Source organism: Dermacentor silvarum, chromosome 1 (genome assembly GCF_013339745.2).
Source record: "Dermacentor silvarum isolate Dsil-2018 chromosome 1, BIME_Dsil_1.4, whole genome shotgun sequence".
Classification (NCBI taxonomy): Eukaryota; Metazoa; Arthropoda; class Arachnida; order Ixodida; family Ixodidae; genus Dermacentor; species Dermacentor silvarum.
Window position 1 is genome coordinate 290,948,277 of NC_051154.1, and position 24,039 is coordinate 290,972,315.

General features: G+C 45.7%; 1 protein-coding gene across 1 annotated transcript in view; it reads left to right on the forward strand.

Moving 5' to 3' along the window:
- The window catches only part of LOC119437212 (bone morphogenetic protein 4), a 273,407-nt gene extending 249,592 nt beyond the window's left edge, over positions 1 to 23,815 (forward strand). Inside the window, exon 6 of the mRNA XM_037704261.2 lies at positions 17,900 to 23,815. Within this exon, the coding sequence (XP_037560189.1) occupies positions 17,900 to 18,390 (491 nt within the window). The 3' untranslated portion in view covers positions 18,391 to 23,815. The remainder of the gene's footprint in view (positions 1 to 17,899) is intronic.
- Positions 23,816 to 24,039: the final 224 nt, after the last annotated feature.

Genomic DNA, 24,039 nt, shown 5'->3' on the forward strand with positions numbered 1-24,039 from the left:
GTTTCCGCCGTCGCGAAAGGCGCTCCCCTCCCTAGTAAAATAGTGTCGCGAAGAAAACTCTCTCTCCATATCCCATCCGCAGTGGATCTCCGGGGCTGCTGGCGCAAGGGCCTTCTCGGACGCCCGAGAAAAGAGAGGGAGCCTTAAGGCAGGACGCAGAATCGCTGCCGAGTTGCCTTTTCTCCCCTTTTCGCTTCTCTCGAAGTGCTGTGCTACGCAGCAAAGGCACACCAACGTATTTACGAGACAATGGGAAAGAAGGGTCGCAAATCGAGTGGCATCTACCATACGCTTTGTCCTCCTTCTCTCATTTCCCCGTGTTTTCTTTTTTTAATTATTATTAGTCTTCACACACATCAGTATATGGATTTCTAGTGGGAGAGAGTAAGAAAGACTTAAGACAAAATGCTTTCGTAATATTCTCCTTCGCTGTTGAATCCTTCTTGCGCGCATAAGTGCGTCCTGTGGCGCTTTCGCGGGCAATCGGGGGCGAGCAATCGGCAGCTCAACGTTCCTCGCTTCAGTGCAATGCTCTGGTCATGTTTTGTTCCCTTCGCTTTTTTTCTCCGCACTCAGCTGCTTTTGTGACCGACTTCTTGCCCTTTTGCTCCTTGTTCTGCCTGTCTATCCGGGCACCTACCCAGGGGCACTTGCTCCGTTGCGCATACCCAGCGTCGCAAGTTGTCCATTCGGATACCTACACACAGGCCCAGTTGCAAATGCCCAATGTCCCAAGATGTCTATTCGGGTAGGTAGCCATAGTCGGTGGGATATATGTACCTTCGAAATTCAATCAGAAATGCCTGTCTTCTACGATGACAGCATATAGCGACAAAATCAGACTACCTGTCAGGTTGGAATGGTTGCTGCAGATGGTGCCACTGCTCTATGAAATAATGTTACATCGAAGCGTGTTCCGATTTCATCAGGAACGAGCACACAGATGCATTATCCCCCGCATATAAAGTACCTTATTATACACGCTACCGAACGCCGTGTCATAGCAACCGCGATGACGCAGTGTCTCTGGCGTTCCGGGGCTGAGCACGAGGTCGAGAGTTTGATTCCCGGCCATGGTGACCGCATTTACTCTGAATATTATCATCATGCGTGAACTAAAAACCCGTGCCAGTCTTACTAATGTGGAATCACGGCGTCATATTTCTAGACTGTGTCTTTTTCACAAATTTCATCATTCACCACTTCAGATTTCATATATATTACCACCTCATCGTCAGTCCAGCCGCATTAACCACAGAAAAACCATGTATCTTCTCCCGGAGCAGGCTACCTCCCATCTACGATCATTTTTCGTGAAAACTGCAAGGGACTGGAACGGTCTGTCTGCCGACGTCACGCACCACTCCGACGCACATCACTTCAATGCGGCTCTCGAGTCACTGTTTTGTTAAACTCAGCCCATCCCTCATGTAATACCTCATCTCTGGGGTCTTTGAGGTATAATAAATAAATAAATAAATAATAAATAAATAAATAAATAAATAAATAAATAAATAAATAAATAAATAAATAAATAAATAAATACATAAATAAATAAATAAATTTTGATGGGGTGAAATGCAAGAACACTCGTGTACTGTGATTTAGGGGCATGTTAAAGAAACCCAGGTGGCTAAAATTATTGCGAAGCCCTCCGCTACGGCGTCTCTCGCTACGTTGTGTTGCTTTGAGACGTTAAACTTAATGTGCCAATGTCATGTGTATAAGGAAAATTCGAGTGCCAATGATCGTGCTCTTAGTCGAGACAGCCTGACTCTCTGAGTGACGCAGCGTGCTCTACTGCGTTATTCGTCGTGATTTATGTTCAGCATGACCGGGATGGAAGTTTTTGCATTTTTGCTTCAGTTTATGTTTAAGCATGCAGGATTGACAACGTGAAGTATTCGAAAGTTATGAGAGAAATATTCGAATTTGCGAATATTGACTACAAGACAGTATTCGATTGTCTTATTCGAATGTTTCCAGTGTTCGCACAAGCCTAAAACGGTGGTGGCAGCGTGTTGTAGTAGTAGTAGCAGCGGCAGTAGTAGCGGCAGCAGTAGTACTATTATTCGCTGCGCCAAAAGCGCTCCTAGTTGCTTAGTTGTGCTAATGGGAGTGGCTGCCACCGAAGTAGTAGCCTCAATGGTATTGGCGGAAAGCGATTTAGGCGCACTGCTGTTGCCGAAAAGCGTGCACGTGTGTAACAGAAGCTGTGGACAATTCGCGAGCTTCGCGAGAACTACTTGCCATTGTTCGGCCGCCTTGCCTAATAATACGTCCCAACAGGACGATTGCCTGGCAACTGTTCTCACGAACAGGTTTGGCGTGAGAAAGTTTAAAGCGAAAGTTTCTGTTGCCTACTGTCCCTGGTTTGCACTGACTGCTGTCCGCTGCTGGGTCGCTCGGTATATGTACGAAGGTCATTTGTGCGCCGAATACGAATACCAGCAAAGGAGCTTATACTATAACCCGTGTATGCTGACCGACAAAATATAGGGTCAGTAAGCACTCGCTCGTGTTGCGCGCGATGAGAAAAACAAAATTCCTACGTACAGCCTTAACGCATAATGTCGGCTCAGAGGTACATCTAAAGCATGCACACCGACCTGTTATAGGAATAGCGCATTGTACTTTACGGATTTTTTCTTTAGAAGCTTGATTTTCTCTCGTTTAGCCATTCGGTACGTGTGACTGGGTCTGTGCCCCACTCTTGGTCAATCCTCCAGAATGGGTGTATGTGCCGCTATGACACAAGCGATGCGGAATCCTTAAATAAAGCTATATACGTCACGAATATACTTATCTGGGCATACACGTCGGTCATTGACGTAATTTCCTCGGCACGCGTCATACCTCGCTTTCGTCATACCTCGCGTAGGCCTCTCACACTGTGCCTGATGTGGTGCTTGCGCATCGGCGTAGCAGTCGCGGTATCCCACTGGCTTTAGCGTTGCGCTGCTGGGCTCGAGGTCTGTGGTTCGATCCCGGCCGCGGTGGCCGCATTTTGATGCGATCGAAATGCAAAACCAAAAGAAAAAAATCTCGTGTAGTTAAATTTAGGTGCACGTTAACGTTAAAGAACCTCCGGGTGGTCAAAATTAATCCGGAGTCCCCCCACTACGGCGTGTCTCATAATCAGAGATCGCTGTTTTGGCACTTAAACCTCAGAATTTAATTTTTTTTGCAATAATTAGGTATAGCCTGCGAGCGCTCTAGTGCATAAACGTAAAACTTGCATGTGATTACACGTTTCAAAGGATGAAATTAAACGCGATGCCACGTATCGCCTATAGTTGTATGTCATTTAATTAACCATTTCTCCAAAGTTTCGCTTCGCATAAATTCCAGCATGTGCATTGGATCTACACTTTTCTTTCTTTTTCTTCTTTTTTTTCTTTTGTGAGTGCCAATCCTGACTCGGGCTCGGGTAGTGGGGCTCCTGTCCCGTCTACATTGCTGCTATGAATTTATTTTTTCTTAATTATTGGTTAATTTTCTTGAACCCTCGCACCGCCCAATTTATGACCGATCCTTCAGAGTGGGTGCATGGCGCCGTTTCACTATGGAACAAGTAACGGAACAATCTGACTGGAAAGGCGACCGTTGTCTTTGTTTTTGAGTTAGTACATTCTCTTCCAAGAGGAGTACCACTCAGAAACTAGTGACACATCTCCAGCCCCTCCGAGAAAGAAAATTTCGAGCTCTAAACTGCTAGTTTGCTAAATAGGGTCATATCATCATGAAAAAAATTGTTCGTAAGAACAAATTCAAGCCAATCCTCATAGTTGACATAATATTATCGAAGGTAGTCAGCCAATATCAAACACCACTCACGAACGAGAAGCTTTGTAAGTGAAAGCCCTGGGTCCGCATTCACAAAAAGTTCTTAGGCTAGAAGTGTTTGTAAACGTAAATTTCCGCCAATCTCGACTAGGGAGATATGGGAAAGAGCACTTACGGCCAATGAGAAAGAGCACTTATGACTGAATATCTTCGTGAAATGAACCCCTGGGTGGGAATTCACAAAGCCTTTCGGTCGTAAGTGGCGCTCACCATTGGTGGGCCACTCTCGATAATATTATGTCCAACATAATGATTCATTGGGACTTGTTTTTACGACCAATCCTAGCGTTAGGAGCTTCTTGTGGATACCGGCCCCGAAATTTATAAATATACTTTGTAATGTGTATATCGGTGCACTTCATATTTGTTTAAATCGCTTTTGCAGTGTAATGGAAGCTTCATGTTTATAGATAATGTGGAGCAAAACAGCTTACTTTTCCACAAACACTTCCCGACACTTGTTCAGCAGATTGCACCTCACCTTGCCCAAAAGTGTTGGTAATATCACGTGCCGAAACCAAGCCGCCCAATTCTAGATAATTCCCACGAACAAATTTTCTTCGTAGACTCGAAACACGGATCCCATCAACTCACGTCTCGTCATTTCGATTTGTGATTCCTTTTTTTAGGGACCCTTTACTCCTTCACTCAATTCGCTACTCTTTGTTCTGGACATAGCATTAAAATAATAATATATACCAGCCTACCGCCCTCCCACCACCTCCTCTTTGTAATAATGACGAAAAACTGATTATTCTTAATTATTGCTGAAGAAAAACTGGAGAACTTGGCATGCGTTCATGCTTCTTATGAAAGCTCAAGCGTGCGGGAACACAGCTGTCGATACAGTGCTCTTGTCGGTTGCATTAGTCGAAATAAGGCGCGAACGTTTGCATGATAAGTACAGGGTCTCGTCTATGCAGTTAGCTAATGTCGTTCTCTTTCGCAAAAGCATTTCGCAACCGCAATCGGTGTTTTTCTGAGTGGCCACTCCCACAGGCGTCAACGGACGTTCTTCACCTTTGGTGTTGAAATGACATGCATGAAATATCACATACTTCATTTCACCATTGCCCAAGAAATGTCATTGTCCCTCGCTGCCGTTCACGTAGCATCATCAAAAATATCGTTCCCTGATCTTGCTTTATAGGGGAGAAATTCGATCGTAACGCGAGGGTCTTGCTTAGTGAGGTCACATAGGTTCACCGATTTTATCCCTTCTCTGGCGAGAAAAAGTTTGATAAGAAGTAGGTTAGCGTAAAGAAATTTGTCATAGAGAATTCTCACACAGTATCATTTCTAACAATATGAAGTTATCAGTGGGTCTCTCGTTAAGCCGAAAGCTAAGAACTGATCTGCGCCGGCTGGTATAGCACATTAAAGTTCTAACGGAAGTACACTAGCATGTACCCAGCCACATGTATTTGTATTTAGTATTTTTCGATCTGTTTTTTTTTTCGTTGTTTTGACGACGATATCATATACGCATTTGGATGGGGAAATATTACCTAATAGGGACCTGCGGTGCCGGGCATAAATCCAGCGACAAAATGGAAAATTATGATCCGTCCGAATGTCGCATAAAGCTATAATTTCCCAAATCCAGCGATGGTAGTCGGCTGGGTTAGCTTAGAGGCAGGCGCACCCTGGACCGGTATAGGGACTTCTGGACGAACATAGTCTGGCGCAAGACTACTAGAAGTGTGTCAGGCCTGTAAGCTCAGCTCGATAACGGCATGAAGGCCAAGTGGCGCCCAAGGCCGTTCGATGATGCGAGAGCGATTAAAACGTCGCAGTTTGGTGTGAGACCAAAAACCATGGGCATACTTTGGAGAGCATTATCCTCCAGTACTTTGGTTTGTGTTGTTGCATTACGTGCTCCAACGATACATAGAATAGAGACTACTTCCTATGCCTGTCCTTGGAAAAGCGAAATGCTTTTAGGCATTTTCCTTATTCGATGGGGCTAATCGCCCAGATCGAATGAGCGCAACGCTGGTAATATACTCAATAAACAAGCAACTACGCGTGGGGAGGGCAAGATGGGAGCTTAAAACGCTCGCGAGGAGCAGATGGACATTACAGTGAAGCGCAGACAAGTGGCGCAAGCCAGAGAGGATGTAGAAATGACCTTCGGCGTACTGCAGTGATTTTGCAGCATGTCATCTGGGTCGGCTCATTCGCCCTTTATTACTTTGCTTTATGAAAAGGTCGCAAAGTGTTGGCACAAGCAGCCGCAGAAAACCGAGAAGGTGACAGTGTGTAGGAAGCATCGAATTAAAAGTAGAGAAGCGTGAGAGCCGAGGTACGAAAGCATAGAGTAGACCGATGAGTCCGTTGCATCGCAGTGACGTCCTTTGTTGATGGCCATTTGATTGCGACATGCTGTATAGCTTAGGTGTTCCTGTGCATCTTACCGTATGAACCTTAGCAATATTACATTTTCATCATCGATCGCAAAAGAGGCCTTATATAGTCGGGGTCGAGCTATAGTACGTCCGCTTAACGCATATGTTCCTGTTAGTTAAGCAGTCCATCTCCACGAAAAAAATAAGAGTTGCTTGTTTTTCAGCCGGGCATAGCGCTTCGTAACTTCTTTCACTGTACCCAAGGAGGTAGGATCGTCCACATAACACTCTCCTTTTCTAAATCTGCGCTCTCCAGCGATTATACCGTGCCTTATAACACTCACCCGTGGAAACCGCGCGTCAGCCCACAAGTGGGGACTTGGAACTGGCTGTATAGTTGTCGTTTGGCAAGGCGAAAAAAGTAGAACAAATGGACGGCAAGAAAAAGTGGTGCGAACGAACAAATGAGGGTAGTCGAAGGAGCTAGTATAGGGTCGGCGTGCTATTCCGAGCAGCGCTCTGCCTGACATTTCTTTGCCGTCCTGCCCGGACCGCCCTTTATAGCACGCTCATCGACTCCGGGAGTCTTTCGCACTTTCCTCTGTCGTTGAGGTCTTTTTTTGTTTTGTTTTTTTATTTGTACCCACATGTGTATGTCTGTGTGCGAGTGTGTTTTATGGCGTTGAAAAATATACGAGAGTAGCGTTAGGCGGGGGAGGGTGGAATCGCGCGCGCCGCTGTAAATGACCACTTAGGAACAGATTCCCCCGGGGGCTTTCGAATGATTGGTGGTTCGATACGACCCCATGGTTAAGGAAAAAGGCTGCCCCCACTTGCTCCTCGACTTGGCGCTGTGTTACCGTTTTTCCTGCCGGTTTTCTTTCTTGTCGGGTCTCTCGTTGTCGTCTCCGAGGCTACAGATGACTGTGCTAGAGCTACACTGTGCTTCGTGATAGCCAGACGCGACAGGGAGAACGTCTGTGGGTACGCAGTTTCCTTTCGGAAGTGAGAAGTTAATGGTCTTTGCTTGCTCGGAGAAACGTTCCCTGGCTTCTAGAATATCTTATGTGCTGTTTTTCTCGGAGGTTTTTGTCTTTTTTGTTTGCGCGGGTTTCAGGGTGAGCTGATCACGGAGGTGTGGACATTGGGCGTGGACCCCAACTTTTTTGTTTGTTTTCATTTGCGAAATAACGGTAAAAGTTGTTTCATTAGGCGCACTCTTCATGACTTCTTCGTAAGAGTAAAGAAGAAACAACTGTGATCGGGGGCAGCGTTGGAATTTGGCTCATTACTTTTTATTTTACTTGTCAGCGGTATTGTAGCGTTTAGAACTTACAATGCTTGCTGTGTTAAAAAAAGATAGCCGTATTGGGCATAAATCAAGTGCAGGGTGCAATGCCTCTCTCTAACCAGCGTTTGACAGCGGTACAGCGCGTACGGGAAACTAAAGACAATGGATGATGACGCTGTTACAAACAACCTACCTTATTTATAATAATAATAATAATAATAATAATAATAATAATAATAATAATAATAATAATAATAATAATAATAATAATAATAATAATAATAATAGTAATAATAATAATAATAATAATAATAATAATATATTAATTTGCTGTCGCAATCGATGCTTCGCCTTTCGGGTGGAACACCGACTTTTTTTTCTTTTTTTTTTTGGGGGGGGGGGGGCGTCATCTTATACATGCTATGTTACCTTGATAATTGAGATAAGGGAGCTAGTTCAAGAACGTGCTGCAGGCATTAGTTTTCACGAGTGTACAATCTGATGGGACGGGCTCTTCTTCTTGCATGTAGCTACAATATTCTAGATGCGCCAATGTTCCGACATTGCGAACTTATCTCGCGCGTCGACATAAGTGTGATAACGCGTACCATGTTTTATCTCACAAAAAGTTGGTCGTGGTATTTTGGCATAGCGTTACCACTCCACCGTTACCGTTCCAGCATTACCGATATCAACTACCGTTGACTGCGCATGCGCAGTCAGCAGTAGCGGAGGAATCGTAACGGTGACTGAAACGGTTGATTGGTATCGCTGCGGTAAAAATACTCTATCGATCGGTTTACCGATTCCCTCAACTACAGGCACCATACGTGTTTGGTAGAAATGAGCGGTAACTCTATCAAAGCGTCGTCTTTCGGTTCAGGTGTATAGGACCTCTTCGACGAGTAGAAAATAGCGGGATCTGTATAGCCCGAGGCAAGGGTGCACGAGCGAAATGTTTTTTTTTTCGCCCACGCCAAGGGCACCGTCATCGCGTGTTGGACAAACAAGAATGAGAACAGATATGATGTGGGCGCTGGCATCGCCCTCGATGATGCCCCGCACAGAAAAAAGAAAGGAAACGGTAAGAAAAGCTACCATAAAAAGCCGGAGAAAAACACGAGTAAGAAAGGAAGAAAGTCCCGTTTCCCATTAGGCAAGATCGATGACCCGATATCAGTTGAATACACGGGCAGCGCGAGTCGGCTTCCTCCTTTTTTTTTTCTTTGTCCCCCGTCAGCGCTTCCCTTATCTCTGCGTTCTTTTTTTCGCCGCCTACCTGACTTTCCTTTGGCCGCGCAATGAGCATGCTTTCACTCGCCTCCGGAGGATCGCAATTCGGCCAGGTGCCGAAGAAACCGGCCGCTATTCATCTCCCTCTAGGTTTGTGTGTGCATGTGTAGTTTTACACGGGGGACCCCTTTTTTTTCCCCTTCCTCCTGGCCCGGCATTTCTTCTGTCCCTTTCATTTTTCTTCGTCGCCATCTCCTTCTTGGCGCAGCAGACTGTTGGATGCCGAGCTGGTTGGGACGCGAACCGCAGGCCTCATCAATACTGTCGGTCGGTTGGGACGGCGGCGAAAGTATCGGGGAATGGGCAGAAGGAAATAAGGGAAAAGAAAAGTTCAGGTGGGGAAGTGATGATGAAAGACGACTGCAGGCCGCCAGCAATGACGGTGAAGGGCAAACAAGAGACGGTTAGGGTGACTGAGGCCAGCATGCTTGAAAAGGTTGGATGCGAAAATTAAGGAAGAAAAAAAAAGAGAGACAATAAGAAACGCAGAAGAAGCACAGAAAAAGCGGGGGAGGCCTGGTAGTTGCCATTTCGTGGTCCTTCTATCTAATTCTGCAAACTTCTGTAAAAAGAAATTTACGTAGTCTTTAGCGCTTTCTTGCATCATTCTTTTCGGCTCTCTTCCTGTCGCTCTGTGTGTGTGTGTGCACGCGCGTGGCGAATGTTGGTGGGTGAATTTGTGTAGTGCGTAGGCGATGCCCTTTCTGCATCTTGGATTGTCACCTGTACAGCACGGGATGGACTGTTCAGATGTTCATTTTTTGTTCACGTTCAAAAGGACTTTACTCATATTGTGGAAGATATAATGATTTAGCTTGTGGCATTTGTTGTCTCGATACACATGGCGCTCGATCGCAGGCCGTTGCCTCCAAATCTGCATTCGCGTTGAAGTCCGCGAACGGCCCGGGTAATGAGATGTCGATCCGAGCTTCGCCCGGCTTGTCTAATTAGCCGAGCCTTCAGCTTCAGTAAGGCATCGCTCACATCGTGTCCTCTAACTGGGGACGTAGCTCCGCGTTAGTATATAGGCACCATACGTATTATAGGTACCATACGCATAAATTTGCCCTTGTTTGGTGCTGTAGTTCCGGTATTGGCTTGCACCGCGTAAAATAAGTACACATTAACAGAAATGCTTAGCTGCGTTTCAGTTGTTTCTTACTATTCAACGAATATTCAAAATCAAAGCAATAACGCTTACCAAAGGCCCTTCATTTAGCGGGCAATTTAAAGCTCGGATCATGGCAGCCAACCTCATTTCATTTGGTCTGAGAAGCTGGAAATTAATGCGTCCAAAGTTTTTTTGAGAAGCGAATGCCGTACTATTTGCGATATAATATGTCAACGCAGAAGCGTACTATTTCAAAACGTTGTTGAGGTATAACCGGGAACATTAGTCAAGCTGTTTTGAAAAACAGCTTTTTGTCACAGTCCTTCTTTCTGTTTCTTGACAGAAGGAAAGTAAACTTGATTTAACTTGATTATATTTTTGTCCGGCCGTGAAACGTCACTTTACCGGCTGTACGGCTCCAAGGTTGCATATTACTGGCACAAGGTAGTGGTTTCACGTCAGTGTCAGTAAGGGTTGAATGCCACTATATAGTGACTATATAGTGGGGAAAGCTAAGGAGAATCTTGGACCGGGAACATCGCTATTCTGATGTCTAAGTTGATACTCGGTCTTTTTGAAAAATTCGGTCGGCCTCGTTCAAGCTTTTTTGGATAGCCCTTTCAGTGCTCCTTAAAGGTCACGACACGTGGAATGTCATATGCGTGACTTTATCCTAATATTGTTGAAACCCTTTCATTTTTTTTCTCTCTCTCTTGCGTGGTTCAGCTAAAAGTACGCGATGATTGCCGATTTGCGAGTGTGCGTGGTGAGGGTGTGTGCGCAGTCTGGCCCGCTGCGCGGCACAAGGCGTCCGATTCGACGGCGGGCCGCGATAGACGAATCACCGGAGTTGGTGCCTAATTGCCGCCAGCTGTCGCGCTTCCAACCCGACCTCGAAGGGCATCCTGTCGTCGACGGTCCCCTGGCACTGAAGCGCGTTCGCCTAACAGCGCGCGCGTAGAGCGCAAGAGAATTCGTGCGTGCCGTTAGCTAGGCTCTTCTCATTAGAGCCACAAATACCACCTTCCTGCCTCCCCGCCGCCCTCCACCCACCCCCTCCTTCAACCCCTGCCGGAACCTTTGCAGGAGCACTACGAGCCACGGGTTCGCTTCGCCCTCCCTTCGTGTCCGCGTCGCATGCCGCCGTCTATTCGGTGGAATTCGGCTCGATCACCCCTGTCGCTGTGCTCTCCCTGCCGTCCGTTTCTTTTCAGCTTCTTGTTTTTTCGTTCTCTTGATTTCACTTTTACGCAGCAGTATATGGCTAACTATACTGCTGATTTCGATCGGACGATCGCGCTGAGTCTGCAGGCTGTTTTCGCCGGCCATCCGACCCTCTGTACCGATATATCCAATGCCGAAAGAAGTATTTTTATACTTGCGCCTGCAACGATAGTCCTCTGCCGTTTCGCGAGAAACGCGTGCGCGCCGTTAAACCGGACGGCCGTAAAAGCGCAACGGCCCGAGGAGAAAAGTGATCCGAACTTTAACGTTCGTTTCTGGCGGTCACCGGTCTGGTGATGCGGCCGTTCTGCTCGCACGGGGTTCTCGCGCAATTAGAAGGAAAATGGTGAGCCTGAACGCAGGGGGCTTCATGTGGAGCAGGGAGCCATATGGTGCCGTCGGCCCGCAGCGCAAAGTGTGCGCTGCGACTGTGACATTGGATATTTCAGGAATCGCTGCCAGCAGCGGAAAATACAATTGGTGTGCAAGCGTGTCTACGCGAACTTTTTGCACAAACTTGAAACGACTGACTGACGGCCGTGCTGCCAGACTTTTCACTAAAATTCTGGCCAACGGGGAGTACACGTTGGAACCGTGTCGGGCTGAAGTTGCAAAGTTATTTTTCCGATAAAATGTAATCAACGACGGGTCAGTAACACTCCTGGATGTTAGGCAGAAATTTAAACCGGTATACAGGGCTCCTAGTCATAGAAAACATAATTATTCTTCTGTAAGAACTTGGAAGAAGCCAGATTCTATAGTTATTTTTAGGAACTGTGGACATGGGTTTTGCTTTGCCCGCTCAGCTCTCACCTGCCGCACTGTGACATTTGTGGCGATTGACCCTTACAGGGCTCCAGTAGAAATTTAGATTGAGAAGAAAGTCATGAATCGGTGTTCGTTACATCATTTAAGCATGATGCTCTTTAAGACTGTAATATGAGCACAACTTCTGGTTTGCTTGATGTTTCCGTCCCTACGCCTTAACAGATCACTAACATATTTAGTTTCACTCAAGCAATGTTGTCAAGATGTACTCTTCATTGCTCCTAGGTCACACAACGCAATGGGCACGGAGCCTCCGCGGCTGGTATCGAGGGCTGTTAACGTTCCGAAACAACTATAGGAACACGCAGTGTTGGTAGCCTGCGGATTCATTTTGACTGCCTCGGGTTGTCTCGTGTGCGGCTAATGCTGTACGCACGACCATTTTCGCATTACAACCCCAGGAGAACGATGCCGCGGCGACGCCGGGAGTCGAACTCGCACCCTCGTGCTCAGAAGCAGAACACCTGAGTCGCAGCAGCCACCGCGCCGGTTCATTCGCTATACTCTGTGTTCCTGGTATACTCTACCAGTTTATCTTATGTTAACATTTCTAGACACGCGTGGTTCGAAATTTCCTATTGTCCAGTCCATGCAAACCGTGAACTCGGCAGCATGGACTCAGCGGAGTCTGAAGCAAAAAATTTAAGCCAGTTCCACGCTTGTAAAATCTCATGAAACGGGGGAGCTCTGCAAGCGTGGATGTCTAGCGTAGTATGGGTATGACGCTCGCCTTCAGACTGTGAGTACCCGGGTTCAAATCCCGCCTATCTCCCTTTCTCTCTCTCTCTCTCTGTGTCACACTCTCTCTCGCTCTCGTTTGCTCTTTCTCTCGCCCATAGCAAGTTGTGTTGCAATCGTCGGTACAACGCAATCATATGGTTCCCATAAATGCATCATCTGCAAGCGCGGATCTATAGCCTAATGGTTATGACGTACGCCTTCGGACCATGGGTACCCGGGTTCGAATCTCGCCTCGTAAAGAAAGTATACTTTGTTTTATTTATTTATTTCTCTCGCTCGCTGTCTCTCTTTCTTTCTCTCTCACTACCCCCTCTCCTCATTTCACACTATCTCCACTTCGCTCGAAACTGCGAACACCATCGCTCCGTAGAGATCAACCTCGGCCCTAAACAGCTCCGCTGTTAAAAAACTTGGATACTGGAGACGCCACTCACACTAACCACTAAGGCACAAACAACGGCGGCATAACGCTCTTCTCCCTTTTATATTCACTTTGTGTATCACTATTTGCCATCTCTCTCGTCATCATTTAACAATGCGTACATTCCTCAGAACGGTCTAAACCTTTCTCCCCATCATTTATCGAAAGCAAAACAAAGCGCTGGGCGCGTAAGCAACTGAAGAAGACAGAGGTGACATGAAGCAATGGCGCTGTCTGCTGCTCATAGAGGGGTCTCTATACCTTGGTGGTGCCGGCTAAAAGCACCAGATCGCATAGCGACGACCGTGGCACATAAAGTAAAAATCGGAGGCGAATGTTCACCATCCATTGTTATCCCTGGGCTGCACTTCGTGTATTATACCAAAGGGCACGAGCTTCATCATTCGCATATAAAGGGGCGGCATTTATAGCGAGAAATAAAATAGAAGTAAAAAATAGCCGACTGATTGTGCAATAGGTATGTTGAGAGGTTCATGCAGGCCATTCTTCCCCGCACGCGACTGTAAACGCAGGCGCCGTTCGATACCGTTACGCCGCTGTCAAGATGGCAATTGCGCGGAGCGCTGCAAGCCAGCGGATGCGTCTTCTGTTAAATATTCTTTCCTTATTTTTTCGCTAACTTTCCGGGCAGGTTTCCCACAAGCTGCATTCTTTAAATCGCTACGCCGCACCGTCGAGTCATTTGGTGCTATGTCAGGCCGATCGAAATTGTCTTGCTTTTCTCAAATCGTGGCAGTGGCGGTGGCTTCTCTCGCACGTCCCTGTCGAGTGCTACCATTGAACTTTTTTGAATTTCCAGCCGGATAGGCACGGTTGGAGCAGCCAATCCGTGGTTACCGTCGATAATTCACTATGCGCTCGCACTCTGCCCTTATCTGCACTCCCAAATGGTTGCTGGCTGTTTGCTCTGCTCCTGATTAAGACGAGGTAAGCGGTATCAGCTACCAGGCGTGCCTTGACGATACCACGCTGGTTGTCCAACGCCCGCAGATAACCAGCTCTTCGTAGATCAATGATCGGCTCTCTCGTTTTAGTTTGGACAGCAGCCATGTTCATGTTTTCGTTTGTAGAAAGGCCAAAGATTCATTCGACATAACACGCGTAGGACGGGCCGAAAAGTTGTCCTCGGCCAATTGGAATTGACCTTGCATTTAAATTTGTGATTGAAGCTTCACTGGAAGATTGGACAAGTCTTATAATTGCAGCAATTTAATTATTATCAGTAGTAATGCAGATATACAGCTCCATGTAAGCACAGTTGCGCTCATCTTCTTACTGCCCTTCAAGAGGAAGTGAGGGTGTATGGAGCATTCTACAGCGATAACTTTCGTTTCAAGCACTTCTTGTGACAAAAAGAAAAAAAAGGAGATCTCGCTTTTGTTACGTCTGTCCAATCCGCCTTTTGGGAGGCCTCGCCTTTCAGATTGATTTGCATTTATATTATTGTACAGCCTTGTATAATAATGTCGGTTAAACATAATCAGGTGAACGCCGAATGTATAGGCCAAAACCCGCTTTTTTTTCAGCTCCAGCTGAAACTCATTTTCGACTATTTGGTTGGTATAGTGTCATAGTGAAGGAGAGAGAGCACACACGAAACACGAAACCGGGCTGGCGGGCTCCCTCTTTGTTTACGGTAGCAGCGCACGGCAAAACGAGGACACAGAAAAGGAACAGACGGGACTTTTCTGTGTCCTCAATTTGCCATGCACTGCAACCATGGTGAAGTTCCAACTTGCCCGATTAGCCATCCGTGTGCCTTCTTTGTTTCTTTTCTACATCTTGTTTGCGCGCTTTATGACAGATCACCGCTTCTCGAGACGTGTTTCGGGGGCGCCTCTCCCCTACTAGCCCAATGCTGTTCTTGTTTGTGTTTTTGTGTTTTGTTTTAATTACGTGTTCGTTGTTTCATAACTCCAAGTTCCCTAGATTGCTTGTACACGCAGACAGGACCCCTCGTACGCCGGCGTCGACGATATAAGGCCGGAGAGTTAGCTTGTGAGCTCGATGCGTTAACTTTGGCAGCATAAAGTGAAACCACATGAGCCACAATTCGGCGCATAAGCTGTGCCATTTCTGCAGTCAGCATGAACAACCGGCCATCACAGTGATTCTGCAAATTTTCTGCGAAGCCAATCCCACTGTGAACGACGATTCTGTATGGAGCCCGAAGCGTCTGCACGTTTACTAAAACATGGTTCAGTGACCCAATTTTTCTCCTTTCAGAAACTTGCTGAATAAAATGGGAGCGAGCCGGCTTATTTTGCTATCAGCGTTGAAATATGTAATACTTTATGTAAACAGATACAGATAATAGGGATACAGCACAGATATCGGCGTAGTGTTTTGTTGATGACTTTATCCTGCGCGTTTCTCTACTCGCTCATGTTTATCAAATTGGCAATGGTACGAACGGGAGCATAGCACATGTCCACACATAACAGAAACAGGAAGAAACAGAGTTATGCTTAGGCGAGCGGCGAGAATTTGAACGATAACAACAACCACTGTAACATAGAACACCGACAGGTTCAGAGAAGTGGTCAGTGGGGACCAGAGTGAGATAAAGAAGGTAAAACAGGGAGGTTAACTATAGTCACACCTTATTGGCTGCCAGACACGAGGGGAAGGGAAAGCGGAGAAATAGCGAAAAGGATAGAAAGAGAGTCATTGTGCGCAACATACACCCGCAGATGAATGTTCATTCAGGTGTATAGTCACAAAGCGCTCGTGTAGCCCTATTTGCCTTTAAAGTATAATAATAAATTCTATAGCTTTAGGTTCCAAAATCACTATCTGATTATGAGGCACGTCCTAATGGGGGACTCCGCATCGAGTTTGACCACCTTGGTTTATTTAACGCGCACTGAGTGCACGGTACACGGGTGCTTTCGCATTACGACCCCATTGAAACGCGGCCGCCGCGGGCGGGATTTGCTCCCGCGACCTCGTGCTTAGCAGCGCAACGGCGTTTGCCGTTAGGAAGCGCATTAGCGCTTTGGTGGCCTTGGACACGCTAGCGTTCCTTGACCAAGGTGCTAGGACCTTTGCTTCCGAGAACGGTATGTTGTCTAAACAGCAAAAAGGTGACCAGGGTATGCCAGTATCGTGGGATACCAAACAATGTGGGAAAATTCCTTGTGGCCGTACTGGCCCAAATTTATGAATATGACCCTGTTAATTATTGGTTAAATACTTGTTTAAATGCGATAATCTCATTGCGTGTTCCTGTAGCATGGCATACGAACAGTCTGCGGAACAAGTTTTTACCGCCGTATGGACACCAGTTTAATAATATTACCCAGTTCATTACTGGTTAGAGACTTCTTTGAATGTGGTAATCTCATTGCGTCCTCCTATAACGTGGCATAGCAAACGCTGTGTTCTTGTTCCGGTATTGCAAAAATTTATGAATATGACCCAGTTAATTACTGGTTAGAGACTTCTTTGGATGGGACACTTCCTATGCGCGAAAATAAATTACTTGCTGGTGCCTCGGAGAAAAAAAATAAAGTTCGAGATAGTTTTTCTTTTGCTGTAAATTATTACATGTCTATTAAAATGTGTGGCAAGCGACATCTCACCAAAGGATTAGTCGGGTGAAGCGACAGAAAAGCAAATGAAAACGAGAGCAAATAAAGGGAGCACCGAGTTTTACTGTGCTATGGGCGGTACAAAGCCGCCGAACACATCGATCGTGGCAGCGGCTGCGGCAGTGATAGCTGTCCTCGCATGGCGTGTCGTCACGCCTACTTTCGATTTTCGAATTCTTGCGGTGGGTCCTTTCGCTTCTGAACTTCCATTGTGTGCTATACCGTGGAATTGAAGAAGCGCATCCAGGCTTTGTGTTCCTTGTATTGCTCGAGTTCGTTGCTTTCTTCTCGTTTTTACGCCCCCTGTGTACTAGCTGAGGGCTGCGCAAGCCACGTCGTGTGTATGTCCGTTTGTGCAAAATGTGAGCGCACGTTGCCGACGCTGTCTATTTGCTCTTCGCAAGATAGACAGTGTGGGTAGAATGGCAAATGTTTTATTTGTTTTTTTTATCAATGAATGCCTTTTCTACTGCTTTTAAAAACACATCCGGCGATGGTCCATTTGGCTCGACGCCGGTCTTGAAGCGGCCCACAGAACAACAGAGGCGCATATAAGGTATTGGGAGTTCTGGTGCTTTTTTTTTTCTAAAGCCGTTGGCTGCTCCCTTTGTTGTATTAAGAGATGCTTGATTTTGCTTTTAAAGTGCATGGAGAAAGAAGTATTAGGCGAGGAAGATTCTTCCAGAAGAACGTGGTGTGTTGTGTCCCTTACTTTACGGCTTTTGTGACACGCGACGCACAAGCCTTTGCTCCTATTGAAGTCATCTGTGTGAGTACTTTACAACTAGTGGCACAAAGCATCGGAAAAAAATAATCGAGTTTGTTGCTACTTCATCCTGAAATGTAATGGGAATATGCTTTTGCGTACTTTGTTAATATGCAGCGGGTTTTCGGGTGTACTCACGGGTGACGTGCATGTTTTATACCGGAGAGAGGTTGAACGGTTCACTAATAAGGTAGCGACTTATTAAAGCGGTGTATGCATGCTCACAAGAACAAGACCAAAGGGTCCTGTTCTTGTGAGGAGTCAGACCAATCCTTCGCTTCCGTTTTTTCAAAACATGCAGTGACAAATCAAAATCATGCCTCCCTAAACGGAAGCATGCCAATTAAGAGTTCTCTAGACAAGTTGTTCGGTGCTCAAGTGCAGCGACCCTGCCATATTATGCTCATTATGTGCAGACGTCACTGGAGGATTGCTTCCGGGACAGGCGACTGGCGCGAGCCTACCGGTCGCCGTGCCAAACAGCGATGGCTTCACACTGGCGCCAAATCCCAGGAGCGTGCGGGCGGCTCCGCAGACCTCGTCCTCTGGGGCCAAGTCTTTATCTGGGGGCAAAGTGCACGACGAACCGTTCGGTTGCACGCGGCACGAGATGTACGTGGACTTTGAGAAGATTGGTTGGTCCAGCTGGATCATCTCGCCGAAGGGCTACAACGCGTACCACTGCAAGGGCCAGTGCTATTTCCCGTTGGGCCAGAACCAGTGGCCTACCAACCACGCGACCGTGCAGAGCATCGTCAACGAGCTCAGCTTGACAGCCGGAGTGGGCGCGCCCTGCTGCGTGCCCAACAAGCTCTACTCCATCAGCCTGCTGTACTTTGACGAGAACGAGAACGTGGTGCTCAAGCAATACGACGACATGGTGGCCGCCAGCTGCGGGTGCCACTGAAACCTCCCGACGGCGCAATGAGCGGGCGGCCAAGCGCGTGTGCTCTTTGACGACACCCGTGTTATAGCCGGATGGCTTCCCTTGACGCGGAGATTGAGCCTAGCTGGACGCTAAGGAGCGGAGGACGAACGCATTTTAAGTAAGTGATGGTGCGAAGACATTTGGACTTAGCTGCATATGTCCTGCTCGGGTCCTTGCGCTGGACGAGTGGCATGGACGTCTAGCGTCGTTGCGGTATTTATGACAATGGGAAGCCTCGTGGACTTGGCGGAATCTCTACTTGGACTGTGTGCGTGACTCAACCACTACGACGTCTGGCGCAGTAAAAGATGTGAAATTAGCTGTATGGTCTGTGTCCGAGATGCTACTTAGACGTTTAACGTCTTGGCTGTCTCTTAGGCAACTTATCGTGTAGGCAGCTGTCTTACTTTGTAACCCGTCAGCACTCGTTCGTTATGCTTGCCGTATTTGACCTGTAGACTATATAAAAACTGTCTTGATGTTGAAAACGTTGACAGTATTGGCAGTCGTAAAGGTGTTTAGTACCTTGAAAATTGCCAGCTGTAGCCTACTGGTAAACATTTAAGCTGGCCTGGCACGCCACTTGATGTCAATGCGGTGTGTGATCTGCCCAAAGACGGTTGTCATTCGCGTTGAGGCGCTTCGGTCTCTCTATCTGCAAGGATGAAGGGCTGTAGTGTTAGCTAAGCTTGCACATGTAAGACCTTCAGCATTTTTGTCATGGACATCTCCTGCGAGCGACCGATTACTGACGTCGAGCCTGTGTATAGAACGGAAGCTGTGAGATTTTGGGGGGCTATTACTTAGAAGCTGTTGAACTCTGAAAGATGCCACGCTACGTAGCGTGTGACGAGTAGCGAAAATGGGCAGATCTGTGAGGCTTCTTCTGTGGGTTATTTCTCTTACCTGCACGCTGTAACATATTATGTAACATCTCACAATATCATTTAAGACTTCTTCTCCCATCCGAAGAGATTACTTTTAATTGCATAATGTCATCAAAAATATGTCTTTTTAGAACGCACTGAACATTTCGCTGGCCGTCCTCTGAAGTGAGGAGTAATAAGTTCGAAAGTCTTCTGCAGAGCGAGAATGATTGTAAAAATTATTTGTATAGGATGACAAGAGCACAATAGCAATAGGATTGCGTCCATCCGGAATGTCATATATATATATATATATATATATATATATATATATATATATATATATATCAGCGTGTGTTCTTCTCGCGGGGTCTTCAAAATGATTGCCAAGTCGTAGAAAATCAGAACTAAGTGCTCTTCTTAGCGTGACTAAGCCTAGTGGACTGCACGAATGGAAACGCAGGGGCTTAAGATATTGATTTCAAAATGCGGGCCTGAAGATCGTAAGCAATTATAATGCGTAAGCATTCTTTGGCGAGTACCCCAGCAAAATCTGTCCATAACGCGCAAAGTGTCACAGCCTTTAGCTGCAAAATAAATGTATAAATGGCGAATTTAAGACATTTACTTGTTATAATAGTGTAAATACAGATGATTGGTAGCTTTAGAATCGATAAGGAACGAATGTAACATTCAAAAAAGAAAAAGGAGATAACCGTTTTCGTCCTGCACCCTTGAAACCTTACTTTCCTGCATGGTTGGGGTGCGTGCAAAGCTTTGGGATTGCGGTGTATAAAAAATGATAGAATAGCTGATTGGTAGAGGTGATAATAGTGTAATAGTCGATGATTGTTAGCCCTAAAAATTGTTTACGTCGCCGTCGCCACGTCAAGGTTGTACAAAACAGGAAAAAGAAAAAAAAAACCCACTGGTGTGGCAAAAACAAAAACTGGTTGTGATGGCGTTTTGGCTCAGTTGATACATATACCTGCGAAAAAAAAACAAGCATAGTTGGTCAAGTTAACACATGTGATCGTTATGTCAGTGTAATAGTAGATGATTGGTAGCCATGCATAAGCTAGCTAAAGTGAGCAAAAGCGAAATAGTAGCCGAGCCAAAGAATGTTTATGCATTAGTAGACAATTGTCAGATTTCTGTAGCATTTTTTACATCTTTGTGACATTGTTTCCGTATCTCTTTGGTTAGTACTTTAATTTTATTTTTATTTGTGTTTCGAAGTAATTTTGTCTGAACTAGGCTAACTTGGCGTTTTTATTTGGTATGATATGAGTGCCGGTAAGAAGATGGGCATGTTCTGTCTTAGTCTTGTGATTTCATTTGAGCATTTGGCTGGCAACATTATTCATCTTCGCACTCCATGGTTGGTTAGAACGTGCTCTCACGCAACTACCAGAAATAACACGTTCGAGCTAGCCATATACAGGCACCTTGCTTTTCGTGGATTTGTTTTTCTATGTTTGTCCACAAGCGGGGTCCATACTCTGGCGTAAAAGACGCATGTTACCTTCAAAGCTGCTTTTTTAACTAGTATGATTTCTTCTCAGACACCAATAAACATGTGATCTGCTGCCCTTGTTTTTGTGCCATAAAGCTGTTAGAACGTACGTTTTGTATACTTGTATAGATCTGCTACTATTGTTTGTTTGTTTTTTGCTTATATGATAGAGAATAGCTACGAGTGAATGCCAGTATGCGACCATCACTTGCCCTCATGTACCTGCATCTGAAGAGAAGCTCTGCGATGAGTCAACGAAAATGTGTGCTATGTGCAGTGCAACCAACATGCAAGCGGGAAAAGTTTCTCCATTGCACACTCTTTGGACTCGATGTTATCGATATCGGTGTTAGAAATCGACATGGATTATGAAGTACTTTTGTGAGGATGCATTAAGAAATAAACACCACAACTCGTGCTTGCTCTTCAATCGTTCTGGTTCGGTAAATAAAAATAGGAAAGCTGCGAATGCGATAGCTACAGAGTGAAGCGCATCGTACGTTTACTTCACGTAATTCTTTAGCGTGCTTCTAATGACGATGCTTTCCCCGACCTCCCATATCGTTACTGGAATTATCTTGAGCCCCCAGACGATGAAATGTCCTCGTATGTTCACCAACGAAAGAGCCAAAAGGATGATTTCGAAACATTTCCTTTACCAAAGATATCTTTACGGCGGAATTTGAGCCGTGAGTAGGACAGGATGACTTCAGTAGTCGTCCGCCGAACTTTGAAGGCTGTGAAAATACCAAGACTTTAGCACGAAACTTGAGCTATAAAAGGTGACTGGAAAGCCTGTGCTACCGTCTGGTAAACGTTGCTTCGTGACTGTTTCCTTCCCACGGTCTCCGACATTGGGAAGTGTGCGTCCCGGACGCCATACCCAACTCGTGGGTACTCAGGCTGTCGGCGCGTAGGGAAATCTCAGAGGTCATTCCTCTGCGATTGGCGGAGGAGCTCATCTCGAACATGACAATTATTGCAACCTCCACAGTAGAAGTGATGAGTGTGTTTTTCTGTAACGCTGTTGTCAAAGTTGGCTTTAATGGGAAAGTTTGATGTAATACAGACGTCTTCCCTCTGTGCGTAATACTAAACTCTGCTGCGCAAAGCACTCGACATGGTGTAAATTCAAATATGGAAAGAAGTATTTGCATGGCAACCAGAGTTTGGTTCCATATTCGGTGAAGCATGTGATAAGCTACACGATCTTCAGCTATGTATGTACTGCAATGCTTAACTGTAAAGAAACAAGAATCTCAGTTTTTGCACTATATCGATTCAGCAGTGGCCACTAAAAGCTTTGTTCGATTTCGGTGAAAGCACTGCTTTATTTCTGTGTATGGAGCGACTGTGCGTTTAACGCCTACGTGTGATGCTTGAGGTCAATGTTGTGTGAATGACCGGCAATGTTAAATTTGTCCTTCGCTAGGCAGCCTATATATAGTATATGTAGCATATAGTGAGTTCCGTAATTACCCTATTTACTCAATGATGTACTCTCCAACCAAAACCGCATTGTTGTTCACCTCCACTGAAATTTTCTGCATGGCTGATACATAAATTCGCTTAATTCGCTGCGTGGAATCGATGCTTCAAGAACTCAAGTGAATGGCTCAGTTTCATGCGCACCATTCTCATCTTAATTTGAAGTAAACCAAAGCAGATGTTTTCTCTGCCCGAAGTTTGAAAAGATGCCCCACTTTTCTCAGATGGGTGTTGCTGGTTTATTTCTTTTTTTTTTCTTGCTGCTTCGGCATCTTTCTGTCGCGAGACATCCCGCGCTTGAAGTTATTGGCAATGCAAGGCAAATACAAGCATTCATTGATGCGATAGGATTGTGTAAAACCGGTTTTAGTGAGCGTTTCTTATTACCGAATAAGTGCTGTAAGATAGACTTGTGTACGTACGTGTGCTTGAACATAATTGTTTATAGGAATGAGTGACCTTTGTTTGCTCCTTTTTCTTCGCTTTGCAGTTTTTTATTGCTTCATCTCTATACATTACGCGTGTCACACGTGTTGTCCATATGTACTGAACTTCCCTATTTGATCAGAAGTGTAATCAAAGTGTGCTGTCACGAAGCCGAAGCACATATTAGTGCGATCGGGTACTTTCGCGGCTGTGGGGTAGTTCAGAGTAAAAAAAAAAAAAACTACACCCAACAAGTTTTGACACAAGGTGTCGGGGTTTCTTTAGCGCTCGTAGTCAGATTAAAAATTATTGCTGCTTGTTTCTGTGAACGTAAAAAAACACATAAAAAATCATTCCTTCCTACCTCTTTCGTATCTATGGAATGTTTAAAGATTGTAAATCTCGGCTACACTCAAAGAGCTTGTGTTTTATTCATTAGATAGCATTATCACTATGCCTGGTGTTCTTTTTTTTTTAAATGTAACAAATGTTGGCTGTACGGTATAGCACATTGAGTGCAGTCCTTCAACACTCTAAGTGCTCTGTTTCACGTTATTTTCCACCTCAATTCAGCGTAATTAACTGCAGTTATATATCCTGTTTATCAAAATGGATACGAGGCGCCTGAGAATTGACTCAAACCCCTGCGTTTTGCAGTACAGCTATGCATGTACGCCACCAAGGTGTAATTAAAGGCTATACGTAGTGTGTACGAAGTTACTCAGCGTTAATCCCCCCCCCCCCCCCCCTCTGAAACAAATGCCCTAATGTGGCTTCCCCCACGCGCTCCCTGATTCTGGTGGGAGTTTGGCATTCGTGATCTTGCACGTTGACGTGGTGTACATACTTATCTAGTTCAGCGGTTATACACAGCCAGCTATTTCTTCACCTCACCAGCACACCGACTTCTCGGCTACGGTCGAAAATTGTGTACATTCTTTTCTAGGCTCCACAAAATGTTGTACTCTTTTTGGAGCACTTTCGCGTCTCTACCAGTAGTGACTTCTTTCCAATTTCCTATTTGTGTGCAAGAGCTGGCTGAATACTTTGACTGTATGCATGCGCGTTTCCAGAAACAACTATGAAATCCCAAATAAAAACTATGAAACACTCAGCATCTTGTTGGTCCATCATTTCACGCGCATCGCGGCTCAGCAGGCTATAAGGGGTGCCGAAAAGCGTATTTGGGGAACAGAGCTTCGAGTGGTGGTAGGAACACTCCTATTATGTCTGTCGGGACGCTTTTTTTTTTATTAAACCCCCTGTTACCTACCTAGTCCACTGTTTTCAAAGCAGAGGTTTCGTTCTGAAACACGAGATGAAAAAGCATGC